Source organism: Pygocentrus nattereri, chromosome 24 (assembly GCF_015220715.1).
Source record: "Pygocentrus nattereri isolate fPygNat1 chromosome 24, fPygNat1.pri, whole genome shotgun sequence".
In the NCBI taxonomy this organism is placed as follows: Eukaryota; Metazoa; Chordata; class Actinopteri; order Characiformes; family Serrasalmidae; genus Pygocentrus; species Pygocentrus nattereri.
In genome coordinates, this window is record NC_051234.1 from 283,569 (window position 1) to 307,221 (window position 23,653).

The 23,653-nt window shown below is 47.9% G+C and overlaps 1 protein-coding gene across 2 annotated transcripts; it reads right to left on the bottom strand.

Annotated features, from left to right (window-relative positions):
* Window positions 1-701: 701 nt before the first annotated feature.
* Window positions 702-22,962, bottom strand: LOC108413247. Of its 2 annotated transcripts, none has more exons than XM_017685669.2 (7): window positions 22,534-22,962; window positions 18,144-18,232; window positions 17,770-17,881; window positions 16,137-16,460; window positions 1,706-1,924; window positions 1,441-1,549; window positions 702-1,344 (listed from the first exon to the last, which is right to left on the bottom strand). In XM_017685669.2, exons 3-7 carry the CDS (start codon window positions 17,852-17,854, stop codon window positions 1,269-1,271), a joined length of 813 nt encoding a protein of 270 aa, XP_017541158.1. In that variant the 5' UTR covers window positions 17,855-17,881; window positions 18,144-18,232; window positions 22,534-22,962; the 3' UTR covers window positions 702-1,268. The 2 variants fall into 2 exon arrangements, with proteins under 2 accessions (XP_017541158.1, XP_017541160.1); XM_017685671.2 differs by having other exon boundaries at window positions 17,770-17,884.
* Window positions 22,963-23,653: the final 691 nt, after the last annotated feature.

Below are 23,653 nucleotides of genomic sequence, written 5' to 3' on the forward strand. Positions count from 1 at the left end.
AGGCGCCGTCTTAAACTCCAATAACTGGAGTTTAAAAGCTCTTAAATTTAACAGCGGTGTTAAAATGGTTTATGCTGTTCAGGGAATTAAGGAATTCTTTTACATTAAAAATGTTTCAGCTCCATATCAACCCATTCATTCTGGACCCGCTCGGGAGCGCCCCCTAGCGTCTGAGGAAACCTCAAGACATTGCAGAGCGGGAGCGCTCCTCTCTGACTATTCTCACTAGTGACAAGTAGACTTGTAAACCGAGCTGAAAGCCCATGTTTAGTAAAGGGATTGTCACTTTCATGATTTTATCAGGTTTAAAACTTACCAAGTCTTACACTGGAGCTTCTTTGGATTCCCAGTCTTTGCAGTTCGCTCTGCATTGGCACAATACTGAAATCTATACATTCTATACACGCTAAGTGTGTTTCTCATGATCTAATACGCCTGATGCCACTGGCATGTACTAAACCACTGCCTTCCTTTTCCACATCCACCCAGTACTTTCTGGCATGACCAATAAAGTCATTTTGCTGGGCGGCGTTACTACAAAGATGAATTACCATACATCAGTGAAATATGTATGCACTATAAATAACGTTTATGAAAATAATAAATAAATAAATAAATAATAAATAAATAATGTTTAAAGCTACCGTCTGTAATTCCAACCACTAAATGTGTTGTTCCAATCAGAAAACAGTTCAGGGAGGTAATATGTGAGACTTTATTGTTTTTGTATACACAGAATGCCAAAGTGAAAAAGCTAAGACTGAAGTGTTAATTATTAATTAAATGTGTAAGATCTGTAGGTTTAGAATATGTGAGATAAATATTGCAAAAAGCTATTTCTGCAAAAATAAGTAGAGCTGTGTTTATTAATTACACCTCCCTGACACCTACAACCGTTTTATTGGAAACAGCTTGGGGGTCAGGGGTGTATAAACACACCTTCTAAGCCGCTTCCCAGAAGAGTGGAAGCTGTTAGAGCTGCAAAGGGGGACCAGCTCGTTATTAATGCCAATAGATTTAGAAGGGGATGCCATGAAAGCTCCTGTGTGTGTAATGTGTAGGTTTCCCAATACATTTATCCATATAGTGAAAAGTTGTGGCCCACTTAATATTATATATTTAAAGTGCTTACATGTAAGTGTGAAATGAGGGATATTTGAGCATAGATTAGTTTTAAATCAGTCTTAGATAACAGAACAGAAATCTAAATAAATAACATTTTTTAAATGCAAAAGTCCTATTTTCTTATTTACTACCTAGTTTTGAGACTACATCTGGAGTCCCTGAAATGCAGAGTTAGTGGTTTGTCGCTGACGTTTCCAGCACAGCACGCAGATGCAGAACCTGTAAATACATTTTTATGAAGAATAAGTTGATGAAAGTGTAGATGTTGAAAAATATATACTGTATTCAGATTATATGATAATTATTATTTATTACCCGAATAAAATTCCAATAAATGACAAGACCACGGTTCGTCCGGTGCAGGGCGATGAACCGCTGGGCTCTGGGGTTGGGGTTGGTGTTGGGGTTGGTGTTGGGTCATGGGCTACAGGATCAAACACTGGTGGTTACATCATCCAATATGCTAAATGTTTTTTTTTATGCTGTTTAAAAAAAATGGAAAATCCCATTCATAACCCTAAGGAACCAAAGCTTCCTTAGGATTGGATTGAATCCGCTGTAACAGAGCAGAGTGTAATACCTCTTAAGTGCTGCACTACGCTGGTCCCCTGGCTGCTGTTGATGACGCAGGTGTAGTTATTGGCCTGAATGCCTGATAGGTGGAGCTTGCTGCCATCTGCTGATAGGTCTCCTGTATTATTGGTTATCTCCTGTCCATCCACCCACCATGAAAACACAGGCTTGTCCCATTGTTCTCCCTCGGTTACCAAAGTACACTCCAGGGAAAAGAATGGCGTCTCTGGTTGTGTGTGTTTGAGAGTGAGAGAGAGAGAGAGTGGGAGAGAGAGTGGGAGAGAGAGAGAGAGAGAGTGAGAGAGAGAGGGGAGAGAGGGGAGAGAGGGGGAGAGAGGGAGAGAGAGAGGGGGAGAGAGGGAGAGAGAGAGGGAGAGAGAGAGGGAGAGAGAGAGGGGGAGAGAGAGTGGGAGAGAGAGTGGGAGAGAGAGTGGGAGAGAGAGTGGGAGAGAGAGAGAGATAATGAGCCACTACTTAGTGTTTTTCTTTTTACATTTTGTTTACAAACCAGATGGTGGTAAAATCATAAGCCTGCCAGACACAAACATCATTATACATAAAGTTTTAATATCCAATCCCCCAAAAAAGTTGTGACAGTATGTAAAATGCCAAAAAAACAGTGATCAGTAAATTCTCTTTGATCTGTATTCAACTGAAAACAACAAAAAACAGAATATTTGATGTTTTACCCTGAGACCTTTATTGTTCTGTTAATACAAGTTCATCCCAGATTTGAAACTTGCAACATGTTCCTGAGATTTTGGACAGGAACATGTTTAACAGCACTTAATGATTTGGGAACTGAGGACACGCAGTGATCGGGTTCTGAAAGCGCTGTAATTTTAAGGGGTCTGCCGATTGGTGCTTGAGTCGCTGTGGCTCCTGAATATTTCCTGTTTTCAATAATATCACTCACATTTGATTGTGGAATGTCTGAGATGGAGGAACTTCTGTGAATTTGTGGATCTTACTACAGCACCACGCTTGAATTGGGTGAGCTCTTTAAAATGACCCATTCTTTCACTAATGCGTGTAAAGGTGGGCTGCATGGCTAGGTGCTTCATTTTATACATCTGTGGCAATTAGACTGAAAAAACACCTGAACTCAATGATTAAGAGGCCCCAATACTTTTGTCCATAGTTAAGTGACCCTTATTAATCCCACAATGGGGAAATTTCACCTCTGTCCAGTGAAACACAGCACAAACACTAGGGGGCAGTAAGCGCACATAGCCAGGGTGGTGGGCAGTCATATCCACGTTGCCGGGGAGCAGTTGGGGGTAAGGGGTCTTCTTCACGGGCACTTCAATCACACACTGTGAACTGACCTTCCGGTCACAGGGTTCCCTGACCTCCAGCTCATGACTGCCCCCCATATAACGTATGTGCCACACTTTTCATTGTAAATAACCAGAAGTGGACGAAGTAAACAAATCCGATTTCTAAATGATTGATTTCTCCTGCTGTGATGGACTGGTGACCTGTCCAGGGTGTATCCTGCCTTCCGCCCGAAGACTGCTGGGATAGGCTCCAGCACCCCCCGCGACCCTGACGGAGAAGCGGCTTAGAAAATGGATGGATGGATGATTTCTCCTGTAAATCATCACAGATCAGTGCAGTGAGCTGTAAACGGTCTAAATGAGCATAAAGTTTATTATGTAGTTCTACAAGGTCTCAGTCTGAACCTCCTCCAGCTGGACAGATGACATTCAGATTCAGATTCAGATTCCTTTATTGATCCCAGGGGGAAATTGCAGTTGTTACAGTTGCAGCCATTTATGTAAAAATAAACACTTTACTAATAATTTAAAACAATATATAGAATTTACAGTATGTATAATTTAAGACAATATATAGAATTTACAGTATGTATGTACACCACATTTAAGTACTCTACACACACAATTGTTGTTATTGCACATATGAACAGTTTTTTGAATCACACACTGAGTTATAGAGTTTGATGGCCACTGGTAAGAATGACCTCCTGTGGTGCTCTGTGGTCACTCAGATAGAGTGAGTCTTGAGCTGAATGAGCTCCTGTGTCTCATCACCGTGTCGTAGAGTGGGTGGGAGCCATTGTCCGTAACGGCCTGCAGCTTAGACAGCGTCCTCCTCTCCAACGCGGCCGTCAGCGAGTCCAGCTCCACACCCACAACATCACCGGCCTTGTAGATCAGTTTGCTGAGTCTGTTGGCGTCTGCCACCCTCAGCCTGCTTCCCCAGCATGCAACAGCATAGAGGACAGCACTCGCCACCACAGACTCACAGAAGATCCTGAGCATAGTCCGGCAGATGTTGAAGGACCTCAGGCGCCTCAGAAAATAGAGACGGCTTTGGCCCTTCCTGTAGAGGGCGTCAGTGTTCTTAGCCCAGTCCAGTTTGTCAATATACACACCCAGATATTTGTAATCCTCCACAGTGTCCACACTGACCCCGCTGATGGACACAGGGGTCACTGGTGCCCTGTCCCTCCTCAGGTCCACCACCAGTTCCTTTGTCTTTGTCACAGTGAGCTGCAGGTGGTTCCGCTCGCACCATGCGACAAAGTCCTTCACCGTTGCCCTGAACTCATCCTCATCATCCCTGCTGATACATCCAGCTATTGCAGAGTCATCAGAAAACTTCTGAAGGTGGCAAGTCTCTGTGCAGTCAAACTCATCCCAGACTGGACTGAGCGTGTCGGGCGTCGCTGCTCTCACGGCTCTTTCAGTGGGATTTCGGAGATCATCCAGTGCTGTGGAACCAGCGCCGAACGCTCTGACCTGCTGGAGCTTCACTGCTGATGAAAATCCCGCTGCTCAGTTCTGACGGATTCACTCTGATTGACGTGGAGAACGCAGAACGTTCTGCTCAGGGGTCTCAGCTCCTCTCAGACTGAAGGAGCCGGTCAGGAACTCTATGACCCCCTCTTACAGTTGGATTGTGATTGGTTCCTCACGGTTGTGAAAATATGGCGCTTTGAAATCAGATTAATCTTTTTGAACTACCACCTATATATGCCTTTTATATAAAATTCTTCATATTTGTAACATTCAGTTCTGAAAGCTGTTCTTTTTATTCTTCCATCAACTCTTCAGCTGTACCGTACAGGGCCTTAAAATATTCCACACGGTGGCGCAGTGGGTAGCGTTGTCACCTCGCAGTGAGGAAGGCTCGATTCCCGTGACCGGGGTCCTCTCTGTGTGGTGTTTGCATGTTCTCCCCACGTCTGTGTGGGTTTACTCTGGGTTCTCCGGTTTCCTCCCACAGTCCAGACATGCAGTCAGGCCAACTGGACGTGCTAAACTGCCCCTGGGTGTGAGTGACTGTCTGTGTCTGTCTGTCTGTCTGCCCTGCGATGGACTGGCGACCTGTCCAGAGTGTATCCTGCCTTCTGCCCGATGACCGCTGGGATAGGCTTCAGCACCACCCGTGACCCTGAGGGAGAAGTGGCTTAGGAAATGGATGGATGGATGGATGGATGGATGGATAATATTCCACACCTTTTCAATTGGAGACCACCAGGCCAGGCCAGCACCCACACACTCTGTTCCCAGCATGTTCAAAATCAATCAGGATGGTCTTTCTCTTCTTTGGCCCAGAGAACATGAAATCCATTATATCCATAAAAAATCTGAAAGGCTGACTTTGTTGAACAATACACGGTTCTAATACGCATTATGCATAATTTCAGGTGTGAATATTGCAGATATGAATATCTACACATCTGAGTAACCAACTACTAGAACAACCATTATATACACAATATTTTAGAATGACACAAATATTTGTAAACATTAGCCCCGTTGTGCAAATAAGCATCATGTTAGTGAGTTATCCTGCAAGTGGAGGTTTGATGGTTTGGTTTAAGCGGACAAAGCGAAGTATTGTAGTGAGCTCTACAGCTCACAGCTGTTATGTGATGTTCAGGATGAGAGGGGTCAGCTGTCATTTTGCAGGCATGCTTCATCACCCTGCTGTTGCAGATGTCCTGAGGGGTTGGAGGACGATATCCAATTATCCTCTCCGCGTAACACTGGATCATCAGGCTCTGTTTCAGGCTGAATTTCCTCAACTTTCTGGACAGCGCATGCTCTTCTCCCACTTCAGGCCGAGGCATTTGGTTTGGGTTCTGTCCAGGAACTTGAGTGTGTCAACACTGACCTCAGAGCCACTGATGTTGAGCAGGGATTAGGAGGTTTTTTTTTTTTGTTTGTTTTTTTTTCTCACGTTGTTTCACAAAACGGGGTATTAGCTCGGGGTGGTGAGTAGTGGGTGGGAAATTGTGGGAAATTAGTGGTAATGCCTCACTACTACGGTAATCAATCAATCAACCTTTATTTAGTCTCGGAGAACATTGAGGGTGCCCCTCATTTACAGTGTTGCCGAGTTAGTACAGAGTAAGGGACTGATGATGAGCTAGGGTTAGGGTTGGACATGACATTGGTACTGCAGTGGAGTACGAACTGGATGATAATTTTGTAATATATGTTTAAGTATCTATATATGTATGATTATTCATGATATATACAAGTATACATGCATGATGAAAAAGATGTATATAAGAAGTTAAGAATACTGGGTCCCCAAGGGGGGGGGGGGGTCTACAATGTCTACAATGTTAATAAGTTCAAGAGGATTTGTTGCCATTACAGCTGTTTTCAGCTACTAGTACACAGTGAACTGATGGGGCCTTTCTAGTCTTTGCTTTCTCTTAGCTCAGCTCGGTTCTCGCGTCTCCACTCGTCTCCTTCTCTCTGGGCACCTACTGAGAAAAGAGATGGCTGGCAGAAACAAGGCAAAGGTGAATACCATCCTCCACATTAGTGTACTGGTGTTGCATTGATCTACACTGAAAATGGTGCTTTGACACTCCACCGCCATCTCTTATTACCTTCACGTGTAAATTTTCAGTACAGCTGCTCAGTTAAAGTGAGTTGAGAGATGAGACAGTCAGGGTGGTGGGGAGGAGGGCAGAGGGTGGGGAGAGAAAGGCTTTGAGACAGATGAGACAGTCAGGGTGGTGGGGAGGAGGGCAGAGGGTGGGGAGAGAAAGGCTTTGAGACAGATGAGACAGTCAGGGTGGTGGGGAGGAGGGCAGAGGGTGGGGAGAGAAAGGCTTTGAGACAGATGAGACAGTCAGGGTGGTGGGGAGGAGGGCAGAGGGTGGGGAGAGAAAGGCTTTGAGACAGATGAGACAGTCAGGGTGGTGGGGAGGAGGGCAGAGGGTGGGGAGAGAAAGGCTTTGAGACAGATGAGACAGTCAGGGTGGTGGGGAGGAGGGCAGAGGGTGGGGAGAGAAAGGCTTTGAGACAGATGAGACAGTCAGGGTGGTGGGGAGGAGGGCAGAGGGTGGGGAGAGAAAGGCTTTGAGACAGATGAGACAGTCAGGGTGGTGGGGAGGAGGGCAGAGGGTGGGGAGAGAAAGGCTTTGAGACAGATGAGACAGTCAGGGTGGTGGGGAGGAGGGCAGAGGGTGGGGAGAGAAAGGCTTTGAGACAGATGAGACAGTCAGGGTGGTGGGGAGGAGGGCAGAGGGTGGGGAGAGAAAGGCTTTGAGACAGATGAGACAGTCAGGGTGGTGGGGAGGAGGGCAGAGGGTGGGGAGAGAAAGGCTTTGAGACAGATGAGACAGTCAGGGTGGTGGGGAGGAGGGCAGAGGGTGGGGAGAGAAAGGCTTTGAGACAGATGAGACAGTCAGGGTGGTGGGGAGGAGGGCAGAGGGTGGGGAGAGAAAGGCTTTGAGACAGATGAGACAGTCAGGGTGGTGGGGAGGAGGGCAGAGGGTGGGGAGAGAAAGGCTTTGAGACAGATGAGACAGTCAGGGTGGTGGGGAGGAGGGCAGAGGGTGGGGAGAGAAAGGCTTTGAGACAGATGAGACAGTCAGGGTGGTGGGGAGGAGGGCAGAGGGTGGGGAGAGAAAGGCTTTGAGACAGATGAGACAGTCAGGGTGGTGGGGAGGAGGGCAGAGGGTGGGGAGAGAAAGGCTTTGAGACAGATGAGACAGTCAGGGTGGTGGGGAGGAGGGCAGAGGGTGGGGAGAGAAAGGCTTTGAGACAGATGAGACAGTCAGGGTGGTGGGGAGGAGGGCAGAGGGTGGGGAGAGAAAGGCTTTGAGACAGATGAGACAGTCAGGGTGGTGGGGAGGAGGGCAGAGGGTGGGGAGAGAAAGGCTTTGAGACAGATGAGACAGTCAGGGTGGTGGGGAGGAGGGCAGAGGGTGGGGAGAGAAAGGCTTTGAGACAGATGAGACAGTCAGGGTGGTGGGGAGGAGGGCAGAGGGTGGGGAGAGAAAGGCTTTGAGACAGATGAGACAGTCAGGGTGGTGGGGAGGAGGGCAGAGGGTGGGGAGAGAAAGGCTTTGAGACAGATGAGACAGTCAGGGTGGTGGGGAGGAGGGCAGAGGGTGGGGAGAGAAAGGCTTTGAGACAGATGAGACAGTCAGGGTGGTGGGGAGGAGGGCAGAGGGTGGGGAGAGAAAGGCTTTGAGACAGATGAGACAGTCAGGGTGGTGGGGAGGAGGGCAGAGGGTGGGGAGAGAAAGGCTTTGAGACAGATGAGACAGTCAGGGTGGTGGGGAGGAGGGCAGAGGGTGGGGAGAGAAAGGCTTTGAGACAGATGAGACAGTCAGGGTGGTGGGGAGGAGGGCAGAGGGTGGGGAGAGAAAGGCTTTGAGACAGATGAGACAGTCAGGGTGGTGGGGAGGAGGGCAGAGGGTGGGGAGAGAAAGGCTTTGAGACAGATGAGACAGTCAGGGTGGTGGGGAGGAGGGCAGAGGGTGGGGAGAGAAAGGCTTTGAGACAGATGAGACAGTCAGGGTGGTGGGGAGGAGGGCAGAGGGTGGGGAGAGAAAGGCTTTGAGACAGATGAGACAGTCAGGGTGGTGGGGAGGAGGGCAGAGGGTGGGGAGAGAAAGGCTTTGAGACAGATGAGACAGTCAGGGTGGTGGGGAGGAGGGCAGAGGGTGGGGAGAGAAAGGCTTTGAGACAGATGAGACAGTCAGGGTGGTGGGGAGGAGGGCAGAGGGTGGGGAGAGAAAGGCTTTGAGACAGATGAGACAGTCAGGGTGGTGGGGAGGAGGGCAGAGGGTGGGGAGAGAAAGGCTTTGAGACAGATGAGACAGTCAGGGTGGTGGGGAGGAGGGCAGAGGGTGGGGAGAGAAAGGCTTTGAGACAGATGAGACAGTCAGGGTGGTGGGGAGGAGGGCAGAGGGTGGGGAGAGAAAGGCTTTGAGACAGATGAGACAGTCAGGGTGGTGGGGAGGAGGGCAGAGGGTGGGGAGAGAAAGGCTTTGAGACAGATGAGACAGTCAGGGTGGTGGGGAGGAGGGCAGAGGGTGGGGAGAGAAAGGCTTTGAGACAGATGAGACAGTCAGGGTGGTGGGGAGGAGGGCAGAGGGTGGGGAGAGAAAGGCTTTGAGACAGATGAGACAGTCAGGGTGGTGGGGAGGAGGGCAGAGGGTGGGGAGAGAAAGGCTTTGAGACAGATGAGACAGTCAGGGTGGTGGGGAGGAGGGCAGAGGGTGGGGAGAGAAAGGCTTTGAGACAGATGAGACAGTCAGGGTGGTGGGGAGGAGGGCAGAGGGTGGGGAGAGAAAGGCTTTGAGACAGATGAGACAGTCAGGGTGGTGGGGAGGAGGGCAGAGGGTGGGGAGAGAAAGGCTTTGAGACAGATGAGACAGTCAGGGTGGTGGGGAGGAGGGCAGAGGGTGGGGAGAGAAAGGCTTTGAGACAGATGAGACAGTCAGGGTGGTGGGGAGGAGGGCAGAGGGTGGGGAGAGAAAGGCTTTGAGACAGATGAGACAGTCAGGGTGGTGGGGAGGAGGGCAGAGGGTGGGGAGAGAAAGGCTTTGAGACAGATGAGACAGTCAGGGTGGTGGGGAGGAGGGCAGAGGGTGGGGAGAGAAAGGCTTTGAGACAGATGAGACAGTCAGGGTGGTGGGGAGGAGGGCAGAGGGTGGGGAGAGAAAGGCTTTGAGACAGATGAGACAGTCAGGGTGGTGGGGAGGAGGGCAGAGGGTGGGGAGAGAAAGGCTTTGAGACAGATGAGACAGTCAGGGTGGTGGGGAGGAGGGCAGAGGGTGGGGAGAGAAAGGCTTTGAGACAGATGAGACAGTCAGGGTGGTGGGGAGGAGGGCAGAGGGTGGGGAGAGAAAGGCTTTGAGACAGATGAGACAGTCAGGGTGGTGGGGAGGAGGGCAGAGGGTGGGGAGAGAAAGGCTTTGAGACAGATGAGACAGTCAGGGTGGTGGGGAGGAGGGCAGAGGGTGGGGAGAGAAAGGCTTTGAGACAGATGAGACAGTCAGGGTGGTGGGGAGGAGGGCAGAGGGTGGGGAGAGAAAGGCTTTGAGACAGATGAGACAGTCAGGGTGGTGGGGAGGAGGGCAGAGGGTGGGGAGAGAAAGGCTTTGAGACAGATGAGACAGTCAGGGTGGTGGGGAGGAGGGCAGAGGGTGGGGAGAGAAAGGCTTTGAGACAGATGAGACAGTCAGGGTGGTGGGGAGGAGGGCAGAGGGTGGGGAGAGAAAGGCTTTGAGACAGATGAGACAGTCAGGGTGGTGGGGAGGAGGGCAGAGGGTGGGGAGAGAAAGGCTTTGAGACAGATGAGACAGTCAGGGTGGTGGGGAGGAGGGCAGAGGGTGGGGAGAGAAAGGCTTTGAGACAGATGAGACAGTCAGGGTGGTGGGGAGGAGGGCAGAGGGTGGGGAGAGAAAGGCTTTGAGACAGATGAGACAGTCAGGGTGGTGGGGAGGAGGGCAGAGGGTGGGGAGAGAAAGGCTTTGAGACAGATGAGACAGTCAGGGTGGTGGGGAGGAGGGCAGAGGGTGGGGAGAGAAAGGCTTTGAGACAGATGAGACAGTCAGGGTGGTGGGGAGGAGGGCAGAGGGTGGGGAGAGAAAGGCTTTGAGACAGATGAGACAGTCAGGGTGGTGGGGAGGAGGGCAGAGGGTGGGGAGAGAAAGGCTTTGAGACAGATGAGACAGTCAGGGTGGTGGGGAGGAGGGCAGAGGGTGGGGAGAGAAAGGCTTTGAGACAGATGAGACAGTCAGGGTGGTGGGGAGGAGGGCAGAGGGTGGGGAGAGAAAGGCTTTGAGACAGATGAGACAGTCAGGGTGGTGGGGAGGAGGGCAGAGGGTGGGGAGAGAAAGGCTTTGAGACAGATGAGACAGTCAGGGTGGTGGGGAGGAGGGCAGAGGGTGGGGAGAGAAAGGCTTTGAGACAGATGAGACAGTCAGGGTGGTGGGGAGGAGGGCAGAGGGTGGGGAGAGAGAGGCTTTGAGACAGATGAGACAGTCAGGGTGGTGGGGAGGAGGGCAGAGGGTGGGGAGAGAAAGGCTTTGAGACAGATGAGACAGTCAGGGTGGTGGGGAGGAGGGCAGAGGGTGGGGAGAGAGAGGCTTTGAGACAGATGAGACAGTCAGGGTGGTGGGGAGGAGGGCAGAGGGTGGGGAGAGAGAGGCTTTGAGACAGATGAGACAGTCAGGGTGGTGGGGAGGAGGGCAGAGGGTGGGGAGAGAGAGGCTTTGAGACAGATGAGACAGTCAGGGTGGTGGGGAGGAGGGCAGAGGGTGGGGAGAGAGAGGCTTTGAGACAGATGAGACAGTCAGGGTGGTGGGGAGGAGGGCAGAGGGTGGGGAGAGAGAGGCTTTGAGACAGATGAGACAGTCAGGGTGGTGGGGAGGAGGGCAGAGGGTGGGGAGAGAGAGGCTTTGAGACAGATGAGACAGTCAGGGTGGTGGGGAGGAGGGCAGAGGGTGGGGAGAGAGAGGCTTTGAGACAGATGAGACAGTCAGGGTGGTGGGGAGGAGGGCAGAGGGTGGGGAGAGAGAGGCTTTGAGACAGATGAGACAGTCAGGGTGGTGGGGAGGAGGGCAGAGGGTGGGGAGAGAAAGGCTTTGAGACAGATGAGACAGTCAGGGTGGTGGGGAGGAGGGCAGAGGGTGGGGAGAGAGAGGCTTTGAGACAGATGAGACAGTCAGGGTGGTGGGGAGGAGGGCAGAGGGTGGGGAGAGAGAGGCTTTGAGACAGATGAGACAGTCAGGGTGGTGGGGAGGAGGGCAGAGGGTGGGGAGAGAGAGGCTTTGAGACAGATGAGACAGTCAGGGTGGTGGGGAGGAGGGCAGAGGGTGGGGAGAGAAAGGCTTTGAGACAGATGAGACAGTCAGGGTGGTGGGGAGGAGGGCAGAGGGTGGGGAGAGAAAGGCTTTGAGACAGATGAGACAGTCAGGGTGGTGGGGAGGAGGGCAGAGGGTGGGGAGAGAAAGGCTTTGAGACAGATGAGACAGTCAGGGTGGTGGGGAGGAGGGCAGAGGGTGGGGAGAGAAAGGCTTTGAGACAGATGAGACAGTCAGGGTGGTGGGGAGGAGGGCAGAGGGTGGGGAGAGAAAGGCTTTGAGACAGATGAGACAGTCAGGGTGGTGGGGAGGAGGGCAGAGGGTGGGGAGAGAAAGGCTTTGAGACAGATGAGACAGTCAGGGTGGTGGGGAGGAGGGCAGAGGGTGGGGAGAGAAAGGCTTTGAGACAGATGAGACAGTCAGGGTGGTGGGGAGGAGGGCAGAGGGTGGGGAGAGAAAGGCTTTGAGACAGATGAGACAGTCAGGGTGGTGGGGAGGAGGGCAGAGGGTGGGGAGAGAAAGGCTTTGAGACAGATGAGACAGTCAGGGTGGTGGGGAGGAGGGCAGAGGGTGGGGAGAGAAAGGCTTTGAGACAGATGAGACAGTCAGGGTGGTGGGGAGGAGGGCAGAGGGTGGGGAGAGAAAGGCTTTGAGACAGATGAGACAGTCAGGGTGGTGGGGAGGAGGGCAGAGGGTGGGGAGAGAAAGGCTTTGAGACAGATGAGACAGTCAGGGTGGTGGGGAGGAGGGCAGAGGGTGGGGAGAGAAAGGCTTTGAGACAGATGAGACAGTCAGGGTGGTGGGGAGGAGGGCAGAGGGTGGGGAGAGAAAGGCTTTGAGACAGATGAGACAGTCAGGGTGGTGGGGAGGAGGGCAGAGGGTGGGGAGAGAAAGGCTTTGAGACAGATGAGACAGTCAGGGTGGTGGGGAGGAGGGCAGAGGGTGGGGAGAGAAAGGCTTTGAGACAGATGAGACAGTCAGGGTGGTGGGGAGGAGGGCAGAGGGTGGGGAGAGAAAGGCTTTGAGACAGATGAGACAGTCAGGGTGGTGGGGAGGAGGGCAGAGGGTGGGGAGAGAAAGGCTTTGAGACAGATGAGACAGTCAGGGTGGTGGGGAGGAGGGCAGAGGGTGGGGAGAGAAAGGCTTTGAGACAGATGAGACAGTCAGGGTGGTGGGGAGGAGGGCAGAGGGTGGGGAGAGAAAGGCTTTGAGACAGATGAGACAGTCAGGGTGGTGGGGAGGAGGGCAGAGGGTGGGGAGAGAAAGGCTTTGAGACAGATGAGACAGTCAGGGTGGTGGGGAGGAGGGCAGAGGGTGGGGAGAGAAAGGCTTTGAGACAGATGAGACAGTCAGGGTGGTGGGGAGGAGGGCAGAGGGTGGGGAGAGAAAGGCTTTGAGACAGATGAGACAGTCAGGGTGGTGGGGAGGAGGGCAGAGGGTGGGGAGAGAAAGGCTTTTGTTTTTCTTTTCTGCGTTAAAATCTGCACTAACACAAAAAACCGTCCTCAGCGCAACTACTCCTGGAGCTGTTACTCATCAAAGAATCCATTCCAAACTAATGGGATTACTTATTACTACTCACTACTCATTACTGTAATTGTAAAATGACAGCGGTCAGCGGATGATGAGGGGCATAGTGGACAGAGGTCACCGACTGTTAGCATTAGCCGGCGAGGTAACCTAGCTACAGCAAGTCCCCTGCGGTACGCTGTTCAGTGGAGTGGGGTAACTAGGATCTCGTAGCCCCCATAAAATTATTACTTACAATTAATACAAAACATGACAATGTAGTTTGCATGTTTATTAGGGATGTCTCAAATGAATCGATGCTCTCAGGGCACACCTCTCCTCCCTCTAGCAGCTAATGTATTTGGTTTACTATATAACATTGGAACACATACCAATAAATGCAAAATCAGTCAAACTGATGTTGCTTGGCAGTGAAGTTGTTTGTGTAAATTGTGAATATTGTTAGAGGTTTGGTTCCTGAGTTCTCACTGCACTCCAGCCATCGCATGGATTTGTTCAGTTTCATCAGCTGCACCTGATTCAATTTAATGAAAGACTGATTAGAAAAACTACGTACAGACTAAATACTAGATTTCATTCAAAAAAGATTTCAAAAGTGGTTTAGTTAAATCACAATGGATTCTTTATTTGTTCATGTATTTATTCTAATGTTAGTGTTTCTGGAACAAATGACCACTTAGTACCACCTAGATTAATAAGTTTACATGTAATTTTCTAATCATTATCTAATCAATATGAAGACTTAAAGTACAGGGTGATTCAAAAAGATTCATCTGATTTCAAAGCGCCATATTTTCACAACCGTGAGGAACCAATCACACTCCAACTGTAAGAGGGGGTCATAGTTTCTGACCGGCTCCTTCAGTCTGAGAGGAGCTGAGACCCCTGAGCAGAACGTTCTGCGTTCTCCACGTCAATCAGAGTGAATCCGTCAGAACTGAGCAGCGGGATTTTCATCAGCAGTGAAGCTCCAGCAGCTCAGAGCGTTCGGCGCTGGTTCCACAGCACTGGATGATCTCCGAAATCCCACTGAAAGAGCCGTGAGAGCGGCGACGCCCGACACGCTCAGTCCAGTCTGGGATGAGTTTGACTGTTGATGTCGTCCGTCCAGCTGGAGGAGGTTCAGACTGAGACCTTGTAGAACTACATAATAAACTTTATGCTCATTTAAACCGTTTACAGCTCACTGCACTGATCTGAGATGATTTACAGGAGAAATCAATCATTTAGAAATCAGATTAATCTTTCTGAATCTCCCTGTATTTGTGTCATGTGATACTAAATAGCCTGTTTAGTATGATACCCTTCCATTAAGTATGACAGGATCGCGATCAGCTCAGCAGCTTAAACGAATGATCCAGTATCGGCTACAAATACTTGGGCACCTGCAGTCGAGGTGGAAGTAATTGTAACAGACATTTTGAATGTATGATGTAATATTTATGCTGATTTGGGCCAGAGCAGAAACTACAAAAGGTAAGAAAATCCACATCCATGGTTCTGTTAGTTTCTGTGGATCAGCTGTAAGACGGATTGGGACAATTCTTGTACACAAACGCTGAACATACTATAGTCAATGAAATCATTTAGCTGACAATCAACGGGCCTCACGCACCAAATTCTTCCCAGGTTTGTTTTCTTAAACGTGTTGTTGAATACGATCCTAAGGAAAAGTCTACGTCAGATTCATGACGTGTTCTTAAACCGCAGAACTGATCGCACCTTTCGGTTCTTAATTCTTCTCATGACTGGTTGGTGAATGATCTCCATTGATCTCCATTAATGGATTCCTGGTAAGTGATCAGATGAGTAGAGGAGGCTGAAGACTGACCTGGTGCTCTGGTGCTGAATGTTATTCTGAGCACGCTCTTTCTTTCCCACTCAGCTCCTTCCTTTCCTCCTCCTTATCCATTTAGCGCTGTAGCGTAGTAAACTCAGCTACATATGAACATCCCCGCCCAAACCGCCACGCTTGGCTCAGCCTGGTCATGTAACAACCTTTTTGCATATTCATTTGATGTCATACGAAACTTGTTTCACGAAGCTGGGATGGCTAGAACCGCTGCAGCCGAGTTTCAAGTGAGTTGCGGGATGCTCTTCACTACACAAGTCGAGTGCAATTTAGTTCATGACAGTTTCAAACAGCTGAAGCTGCATGAACGTTTACTGTGAAGAGCCAGCCCTTAGGATGAAAAAGTCCTAAGGTAGAACCCAGGTCCCAAAATTACATCCAGCTTTTTGGTTACTTTCACTTTCAGATGCAGTACAAGGAGACAGGAAACTATGAAAAGACCAGACCACATTTCCTTTCCTCTGGAAAACTAGTGCCACCTCTGATAGAACAAATTAGGATTGTAGCTTTATTTACCAGTACTTTGACCCAAAGAACTCAAGAAAGCATTCTAAAAAATGATTCACATCTATTTTTACATTTACTAACCGAATTCAGCAGCTTTTCTTATAAATGTGTTTCAGGTCCTCTAGTCAGCGGCTTTTTCGTATTTTTCTAAATTGTCTTGCTTTGAAGTGACTGCCTGTAGTATCCACAGCACACTACAGACAGAGCAGAGGCTGATCAGACTGAAAACTGTAAGTGTTATTTAAAAGGTTGTCATGCTCCGCCTGCTGGCTTATGATCACCAACTGCTGGTACTCTTAACCAGTTAATGGTTAATAAAGTGCGTTATCTGTTAAATGTTTAGTGATGTAGCAGTAGCTGGCTGTGAGCAGCAGGTATATTTGAATAAACCAACATCACGGTGCTATAAAAGGGAATGATTTGCAAACCAGTAATGAAACTAGAGGGACTTACGAACTTTCCGCACTTCCACAGAAGCAAATGTCTGGTCTCCATTTTGATCTGTGACCGTAATAATGTAGGACCCATAGTCACTTTCTGTGACTCCGGTCAGCTTCAACCGTGCTCCGTCCTTGTCCACAGATATTCTTTTGTCAGTTGGTTTTCCATCTGTGACGAGCCTGACTTCAGAGTCCCTTTTACGATCCCAAAAAACCAGGCGGACAGTTTCTCCAGGCTGCAGCTTAAACTGAGCTTCCACAACAAGCGTCCTGCCCAACGCTACGTAGATGGGCTTATGGAGAAACCTCACAGACAGACTCCAGCACGTCCACTGCACTGGAGAGACATGCAGATGGAATGTATTCAGTTAACAGACATTGCGCCTGAGTGCATTAGAGCTTACAGATCGATCACTAACTCAACAGCTTGTGCTTGTTTTTGTGGTCGTATCAAAACGTCTTTCATTTATTGTTATTACCACAGCATCTGGACACCACAGACGAGCTGAACCACAGAACAGGCCCACAGGTACCTGGGATGAAATGTTGCATTCATTCACATTAAAAGTTAAAGGGGAGCTCCAGTGAATTTCTGCATAATTAAACTGTAAATCAGAGTACTTTGATGTTAAATGTGCCATAACTGGTGCCACATGTCTGAAGCATTTAACAGGCTTTTTTTTCTGAGGTCCTTATTCACTTTTACATGACCACTTCCCAAGATGGCTGTTTCTGTTACTATGCCTTTGATACTGATATATGCAAATTAGCTCTCTTCTGATTGGTTTAAACACCTCTTTATCACTGCTGGACTGAGAATAGTCCACTAGCCAAAAATATCCAGCCAGCAGCGTCCTGTGGGCAGCGTCCTGTGGGCAGCGTCCTGTGGGCAGCGTCCTGTGACCACTGATGAAGGACTAGAGGATGATCAACACAAACTGTGCAGCAGCAGATGAGCTGTCGTCTCTGACTTTACATCTACAAGGTGGACCAACATGGTAGGAGTGTCTAATAGAGTGGACAGTGAGTGGACACAGTGTTTAAAACTCCAGCAGCTCTGCTGCGTCTGAGTGGATCAACACACACTAACACATCACCACCACATCAGTGTTACTGCAGTGCTGAGAATGACCCACCACCCAAACAGTACCTGCTCTGTGAGGGTCCATGGGGGTCCTGACCACTGAAGAACAGGGTAACAGAGTATCAGAGAAACAGATGGACTACAGTCTGTAACTGTAGAACTACAGAGTGGAGCTATACGGTCAGTGGAGCTGATAAAGTGGACAGTGAGGGTAGAAATGAGGAGCTGGTCAGAATGTTCTGCTTGATTGGTGTGTATGGACTGTATGGACTGGTAAAACAGTGTTTACTGCAACTGTTTTTCCTCTTCTCAAAAAATCAAGGAAAATTTAATTTCCCGTGATATCGACCTCAACACCTATAAAATCATCAGCACATAAAGCCGCTAAAGAAAACGATAAGAACTGTTAAATCAGACACTCCAGCATGAAGCACATCACACCAAACCACTCTGAACGGCCGTCCTTACCACTGAATTATGCTGAAATTTTGAAAAATGGGTGGAACTCCCCTTTCAGAGAAACAAGGGTTTGCTCTGTTACTGTTACAGAAAACTGACGTACCTTGTGTAGCGATGAAACAGTATACCACACACATCCACCTGAAAAGGTCCATTTTATCGAGGTTGCAAATACTGGCATAACACATACACCTGGAAAATGGGCGAAACGGGACCTGCTGAGAAAACAAACGCATGCATGTCTGGAATTTCCTTGTACAGAAACAAGCAGCGGGCCTGTTCTCTGGACATTAGAGCAGTCTGATATTAAACGGTTTCTTACCAACACTGCTGCTGTTTACAAATAAAATAAAACCACAGGGAGATGCTAAACGCCCAGAGCCTGGACACGTAAAAGAAAACAATCTACACCAAAATGAAAGGAATTCCGCTGAGAGACAGGAGACGATAACGGAAAGACAGAAGACTTTTACAGACCTTTGTCGTCAGCGATCTTTCCACTTGGCTTTTGTTTTCACAGCGCCTTTGAAGTCAGGATAAAATTAACCTGCGTTTTCCAGATTTACCTGTTAAGCAAGAATGAGAAGAATGCTGATGACTTCATCTGCTCTTTTATTTACTGTCATCACCTGATCTGTTTAATCATTGCCTTAGGCACAACAGAGGTGGCAGGACCGGACCGGCGATTATTGTGCTTTATTGTTTATCGCTGATGTTTTTTTTATGACTCTGAATTCCAGGCGTATCCGACTCGAGAAAGTCAATCTGATCCACCTCGCATGCCATGGACGCACGGACCATGAATGTTTCCTTATTTAAGTTACTGCTATTGCACTAAAACAACCTTTCAAGTTTTAAACTGTCATAAGTGAACTTATAAAATGCAACATATGCTATAAATGAAGCACAGCAGTTGTGAAGCAGTTATAACACATGCCGAAAAAAGGAAGTCAATTATATCAGTTTCGTGACGATGCACATAGCTGGTCTTGCTGTCGGTAGCGTTTCAAATAGAGATGCTTAACATCTAAAGTGAAACTGCTTTATTCTCTTTGGCAATTCTGCTTCTATGTACTGCCCTGTGATGGCCTGGTGACCTGTCCAGGGTGTATCCTGCCTTTCGCCCAATGGCGCTGGGATAGGCTCCAGCACCCCCGGGACCCAGAAAGAGAAGCGGCTTAGGTGTGTGTGTGTGTGTGTGTGTGTGTGTGTGTGTGTGTGTGTGTGTGTATTCTATGTAAACCTCAATGTTCTCTCGTGCAGCGTTTGGCACAGAACAGCGGTCGGCAACATGTTACTGCCCTGCTGAATCAGATCAGTAGGTAATAATAAAATAATCCTCCTCTACAGTAAAATAAAGCTCTGCTGATCCTTCAACACAGTTTAACAGTAAATGGTCTTAAACGCTGGAGTTAATGTAGAACTGCTGATTCACCCTTTAACCCTGAAGATCAGCGCAGACGGCTGGTCACCATAGCAACGCAGACAACAGTCTCACCCGGCTAGCAGCTACGAAACGGCAGAGAGAGAGATTTAAGACGAACATCGATCATTTGGAGACGAATGGACTGATTAGTGTTTATAGTCACTCCAGCTGGTTTCCTGAAACGATTAATCTGCAACGAGAAACTGAAAGTTTTGTGGAGTCGCTTCTCATTCTCCAGCTTTTTGTTCAAGTTTTCCCGTTCCATCTTAAATGGTGCGGCAATTACATTCTAACGCCTCCGCCATTATTTAAGGTAGAACGGTAAAATTCGAACAAGAAGCTGGCGAATGAGAAGCGACTTCAGCTTAATGTTGGGAGACATTTTACAAGAAACTATTCTACTTTTAAGGAAAAGTTTCCTGCCAGAGATGTGAGAAAAGCAGCCACAGCTGAGCTGAAGATTAAAGCAGAATAAAGGAAGTCTGCTTTTTCATTTATAACACTTTTTTTGTCATTTTCCTGAGATTGTAATTTTCATGACAACAACATAATTCATTCGCCATATCACAAAATCATGTCAGATGTTCCTGCTGTACCTTTCTGTCATCGTTTTCTTTAGCAAAGGGTATTAGCAGGTTTTTGATGAACGTTCACCAAGTATCAAACCATAATCTCAACTAAACGCCGGAGGTTTGTTAACAAACCTTTAGCTGGCTTGACCATGCTGTTGCTATGGTATCCCAGGTAGTTGCTAAGGTGTTGGTAAACTCTCAAGGTGTTTCTTCCAGGGTTACTTAGTAAAGACAATGGTTGCGTACAGAACCATGCAAGTTCAAAGAACCATTTGCATTCTTGAAGGCTTCTTTGCATCATTAAAAGGTTATTCAGGTTGAAGGAGAATGTGCTATAGATGATGTTATGTAGAACCTTTTTGAAAAGGGTTCTACATAGCACCAAACGGGTGCTTCTGTTTTTACAATGCCAAGCTTGTAACAATAGAAGAACCCTTTTGGCTGCTATATTTAGCCCTTTGTGGCGAGGTACCATGCAAAGAACCATGTAAGCATGTATATGGACCTTTATAGAACCACTGTCTACACTAAAAACCCCAGATGAACGGTTAAATAAACATTTTAAGGTCTCACATGGTTAATCCGTGCTCAGGGCATGTTAAACACTTTGATTATGGAAAGACCTCAAACTGCTTTTGTCCTTATCTCGAAAAAAGCTCAAATTTTTCCTAAAGCTGACGAAAACGGTTCCATTATCTCAGGACGTAATCATGCGGTAATGACTTACACACACATGACTGGGTGGACACCATGGTGTTTCCTGTTTATTCTGGTACACTTGGTCTGTCGACAGTGTTTTTTTTTTTTCTTAATATCAAAGGAAAACTGAAAATGTGACGTTGGATAAAACTAATTAAAATTATAACGATAGGACAACACTGAGGTAGCAGCAGGTTATAAATGCACTCTTAGAAAATTATGGTTCCTTAAGGGTTCTTTCATAAATAAAGTAGTTCTATACAAAACCAGAAACACCTGAAGAACCCTGTGCATTGTTAAAGGGTTCTCTGCATGGTGAAAGTGTTCTATATAGGACCATGTACAGCATATTCCCTGTTAATCTAAAGACCCCTTCTACAGTGCCAAAAACACTTGCTGGGTTCTGTGGGTGTTCATGTCTCACACAGAACCATTTATTTGACTAAAAAAGCAGCTCCAGGTGTACACCTGCTTATCTGCTTGTCTTTGAAGTCCCCAGATCAAGTGTTTGTTTGTGTTTGGTGTGATTAATGTTGCCAGTGACGGCGTGTCCTTCAAACCACTTTGCCAGTCGCAGCAGAATGGAAACTGCGTTTGAGCCTTTATGTGATGGACAATAGGATAACTGGTCATGTAAAAATGAATTATGACTGTTATGCATACATAAAAACATGTATAATTAATTTTTACCTGAATGTTTTCTAAACTCTCCTTACCCCTTAAACAGGACTATCTGATCTTTTTCACAAAAGGCCACATGCTTTCATACAAAAAAAACAAACAAACAAAAAAATAAAACAGGAGCTCACCTGATTCCACTTTTTAAATGCTACACTAGGTAAGATCTGGGGATTTGGAGACCTCTCTGGTGGAAATGTGTAATACACCACGCATAGAAGAACATTTTGTAACATGGGTTGTGCTTCCAACCCCTTTCCTGATGGGACGAATCAGAGCATTGGAAGCACACTGATAGAGAATTCAGAGAAACTTGAAGGGTGTGTCTTCTGAGGAACTGAACTATCTGCTGTGGTCATATCTTTATCAGTAGAAGCCTGTGTGTGATGGAAGGGTGTAAAGACATTCTTTCAATTTTAGGCCAAAGAAAACAGCTGTGGTCAGACCCCTTTTAATGTGAGTGGGCGGGCCACTGTTGTTTTCTGACATCACAAAAACAATGAATTAGTCCGTTACCATATATGAACTATGTGGCAGGTACATTTCTGAAACGTTCATAAAAAGCAAGGAAAGTCCCGTTAAAAGCTGCTACAAGAATAAGAACAGTGAGAATAAGCCGTCTGGACTGTTTTATAAAGATTTTGAGACTTTTGTTTATAAAGCCTACTTTTTAAAATGGGTACAAAGGTGTTCTGAGACAAAACAGCCTCACATGAAACCTGAGAAGGAATGCAGGCCCACTGGTGAGAGGGAGTAATCTGGCTGCATTAGTGTTGTAGTCATGGTGACCCCGGTTCCTTTCACCACCACCCTGAAGAAAGCCTGATCATAGAATATGGTGCGTTTTACAGCTGTTTACATCATTTTTAAATCGTTCATGGCAGAATGGGACACACAGGGGGAGGCACAGCAACCTAGTACCTAAAGAAGGTGGTCTTCCAGGTGTTCTACAGTAAAGACCATGTTTCTATATAGAACCTTGAACACTCACAGAACCATTTGTGTGCTTAAAAAGGTTTTTATACCTCATGAAATGGATCCTTCAGATTGATAGACAATGTGTTGTATATAGTTCTATGCAGCGCCGAAAAGGGTTCTTCTATTGTTAAAAGCTCGACCCTAGAAGCCCTTTTGGTGCTTTACAGAACCCTTTAATCATGCGCAGGGTTCTTTAAGTACCATGGTTTTATACAGAACATTTTCTTTACCAAAGAAGCCTTGAAGAACATCTTTACTAAGAGTGAAGAACCTCCTCCTGCCTTTCTTTGGCAGCGCTGTGGCCTGTATTCTGATCAAAAGGTGCTCCACCTGAAACGCTCCACTGCGCTCCACACCGACAGGGTTAACAGCCGGGATGATAGAGAGCAGGTCAGGTGAGGGGAGGGGGCCGGGGAGGTGTGAGCTGGAACCTGCCGACAGGTGTGAGGGTTCTCCTGCCTCTGTTCTCTGAACCACAGCCTGTCTGAAACACCCTGGTTAAACAGTTTCTTACCAGCGCCGCTGCCGTGGGTGGCGGTTCCTTCACTGCTGCACATAAACAATCCCGAGAACGCGGAATAGCGCAGGACGTCGAGGTCCGGTCCTCATTCTGAGGCTGAAGCTGTCCGGCAGCGCGGGAATCGCTCGGAGAGATCAGTCGAGGACAAAGTGGAGAGTTTGAGGAAGCCCTCGGGTCAGCTGTCCTGCCCCCACCTGCAATGCTGGACTTGCTGTGTTAATGTTAGGCAGTTTCTCCTCCTCTCCGCTCCTCCTCTCCGCTCCTCTCTCCGACGACTGAAAAGAAGGTGGTTCCTCCAGACGCCTCCCTATAGGGCTGTGCGATGATGTCTACGAGGTTATTGCCAGTTTTGCGGCGAGGCGGCCCTGTCTGGACAAACGGAGCACGACAAAAATACGCGCTGTTCTCTCTTCTCACAGGTGAGGGGGTGGGGCGTAGGGTCGGGGAGGTGGGCCTGGACTCTCAGAAAAACAGCTTCACCGTGGAGACTCAGATGGCTTTGCAGTGGTGCTGATAGGAACCAGGGGTCAAATGTCTTGGTCTACAGCAGCCCAGTCCTTATGGATGGACATTCCATCATACTCTAATCTGCTTTTAAGTGGTGCTGGATTAGTCGCTCTCCCATCATGATCATGCTGCTCGACCAACATGCCAGCATCCAAAAAGCAGCAGATCCTGGTCTGTGCTGGTTGAACCTGCATGTGAGTAAAATAGTGAAAAAGTTCTTCAGTAAAGAACCATGAATATTCAAGAGCAGTTAGCATGCTTTAAGGGTTCTATGCATCATGAAATTGTTCTTCAGACTGATAGAGAATGTGTTGAGTATGATTACATATAGAACCTTTTTGGAAAAGGGTTCTAGGGTTGAGATTGTAACAATAGAAGAAGCGGTTCTGGGCTATATAGAGACATATTTAACACATTTTCCATCATTACAAAGATCCATTTCATGAACCTTTAAGGCATGCAAATGGTTCTTTCAGTGTTCAAGGTTCTATATAGAACCCTTTCATTACTAAAGTACACTAGAACAACCACCTGTTTTAGGTATATAAATTTTCCTCTCCCATGTGTCTCTCCTCTTTGAATGACTTCAAAAATATGTAAACAGTGG

Coding starts and splice junctions, on each gene's coding strand:
- LOC108413247 (XM_017685669.2), bottom strand. CDS start 17,854: ATGTGTTATGCCAGTATTTGCAACCTCGATAAAATGGACCTTTTCAGG. Junction 1,925..16,136: donor TGTGGAAGTGCGGAAAGTTC/GTAAGTCCCTCT, acceptor ACACACAACCAG/AGACGCCATTCTTTTCCCTG. Junction 1,550..1,705: donor CGTAGTGCAGCACTTAAGAG/GTATTACACTCT, acceptor TTGATCCTGTAG/CCCATGACCCAACACCAACC.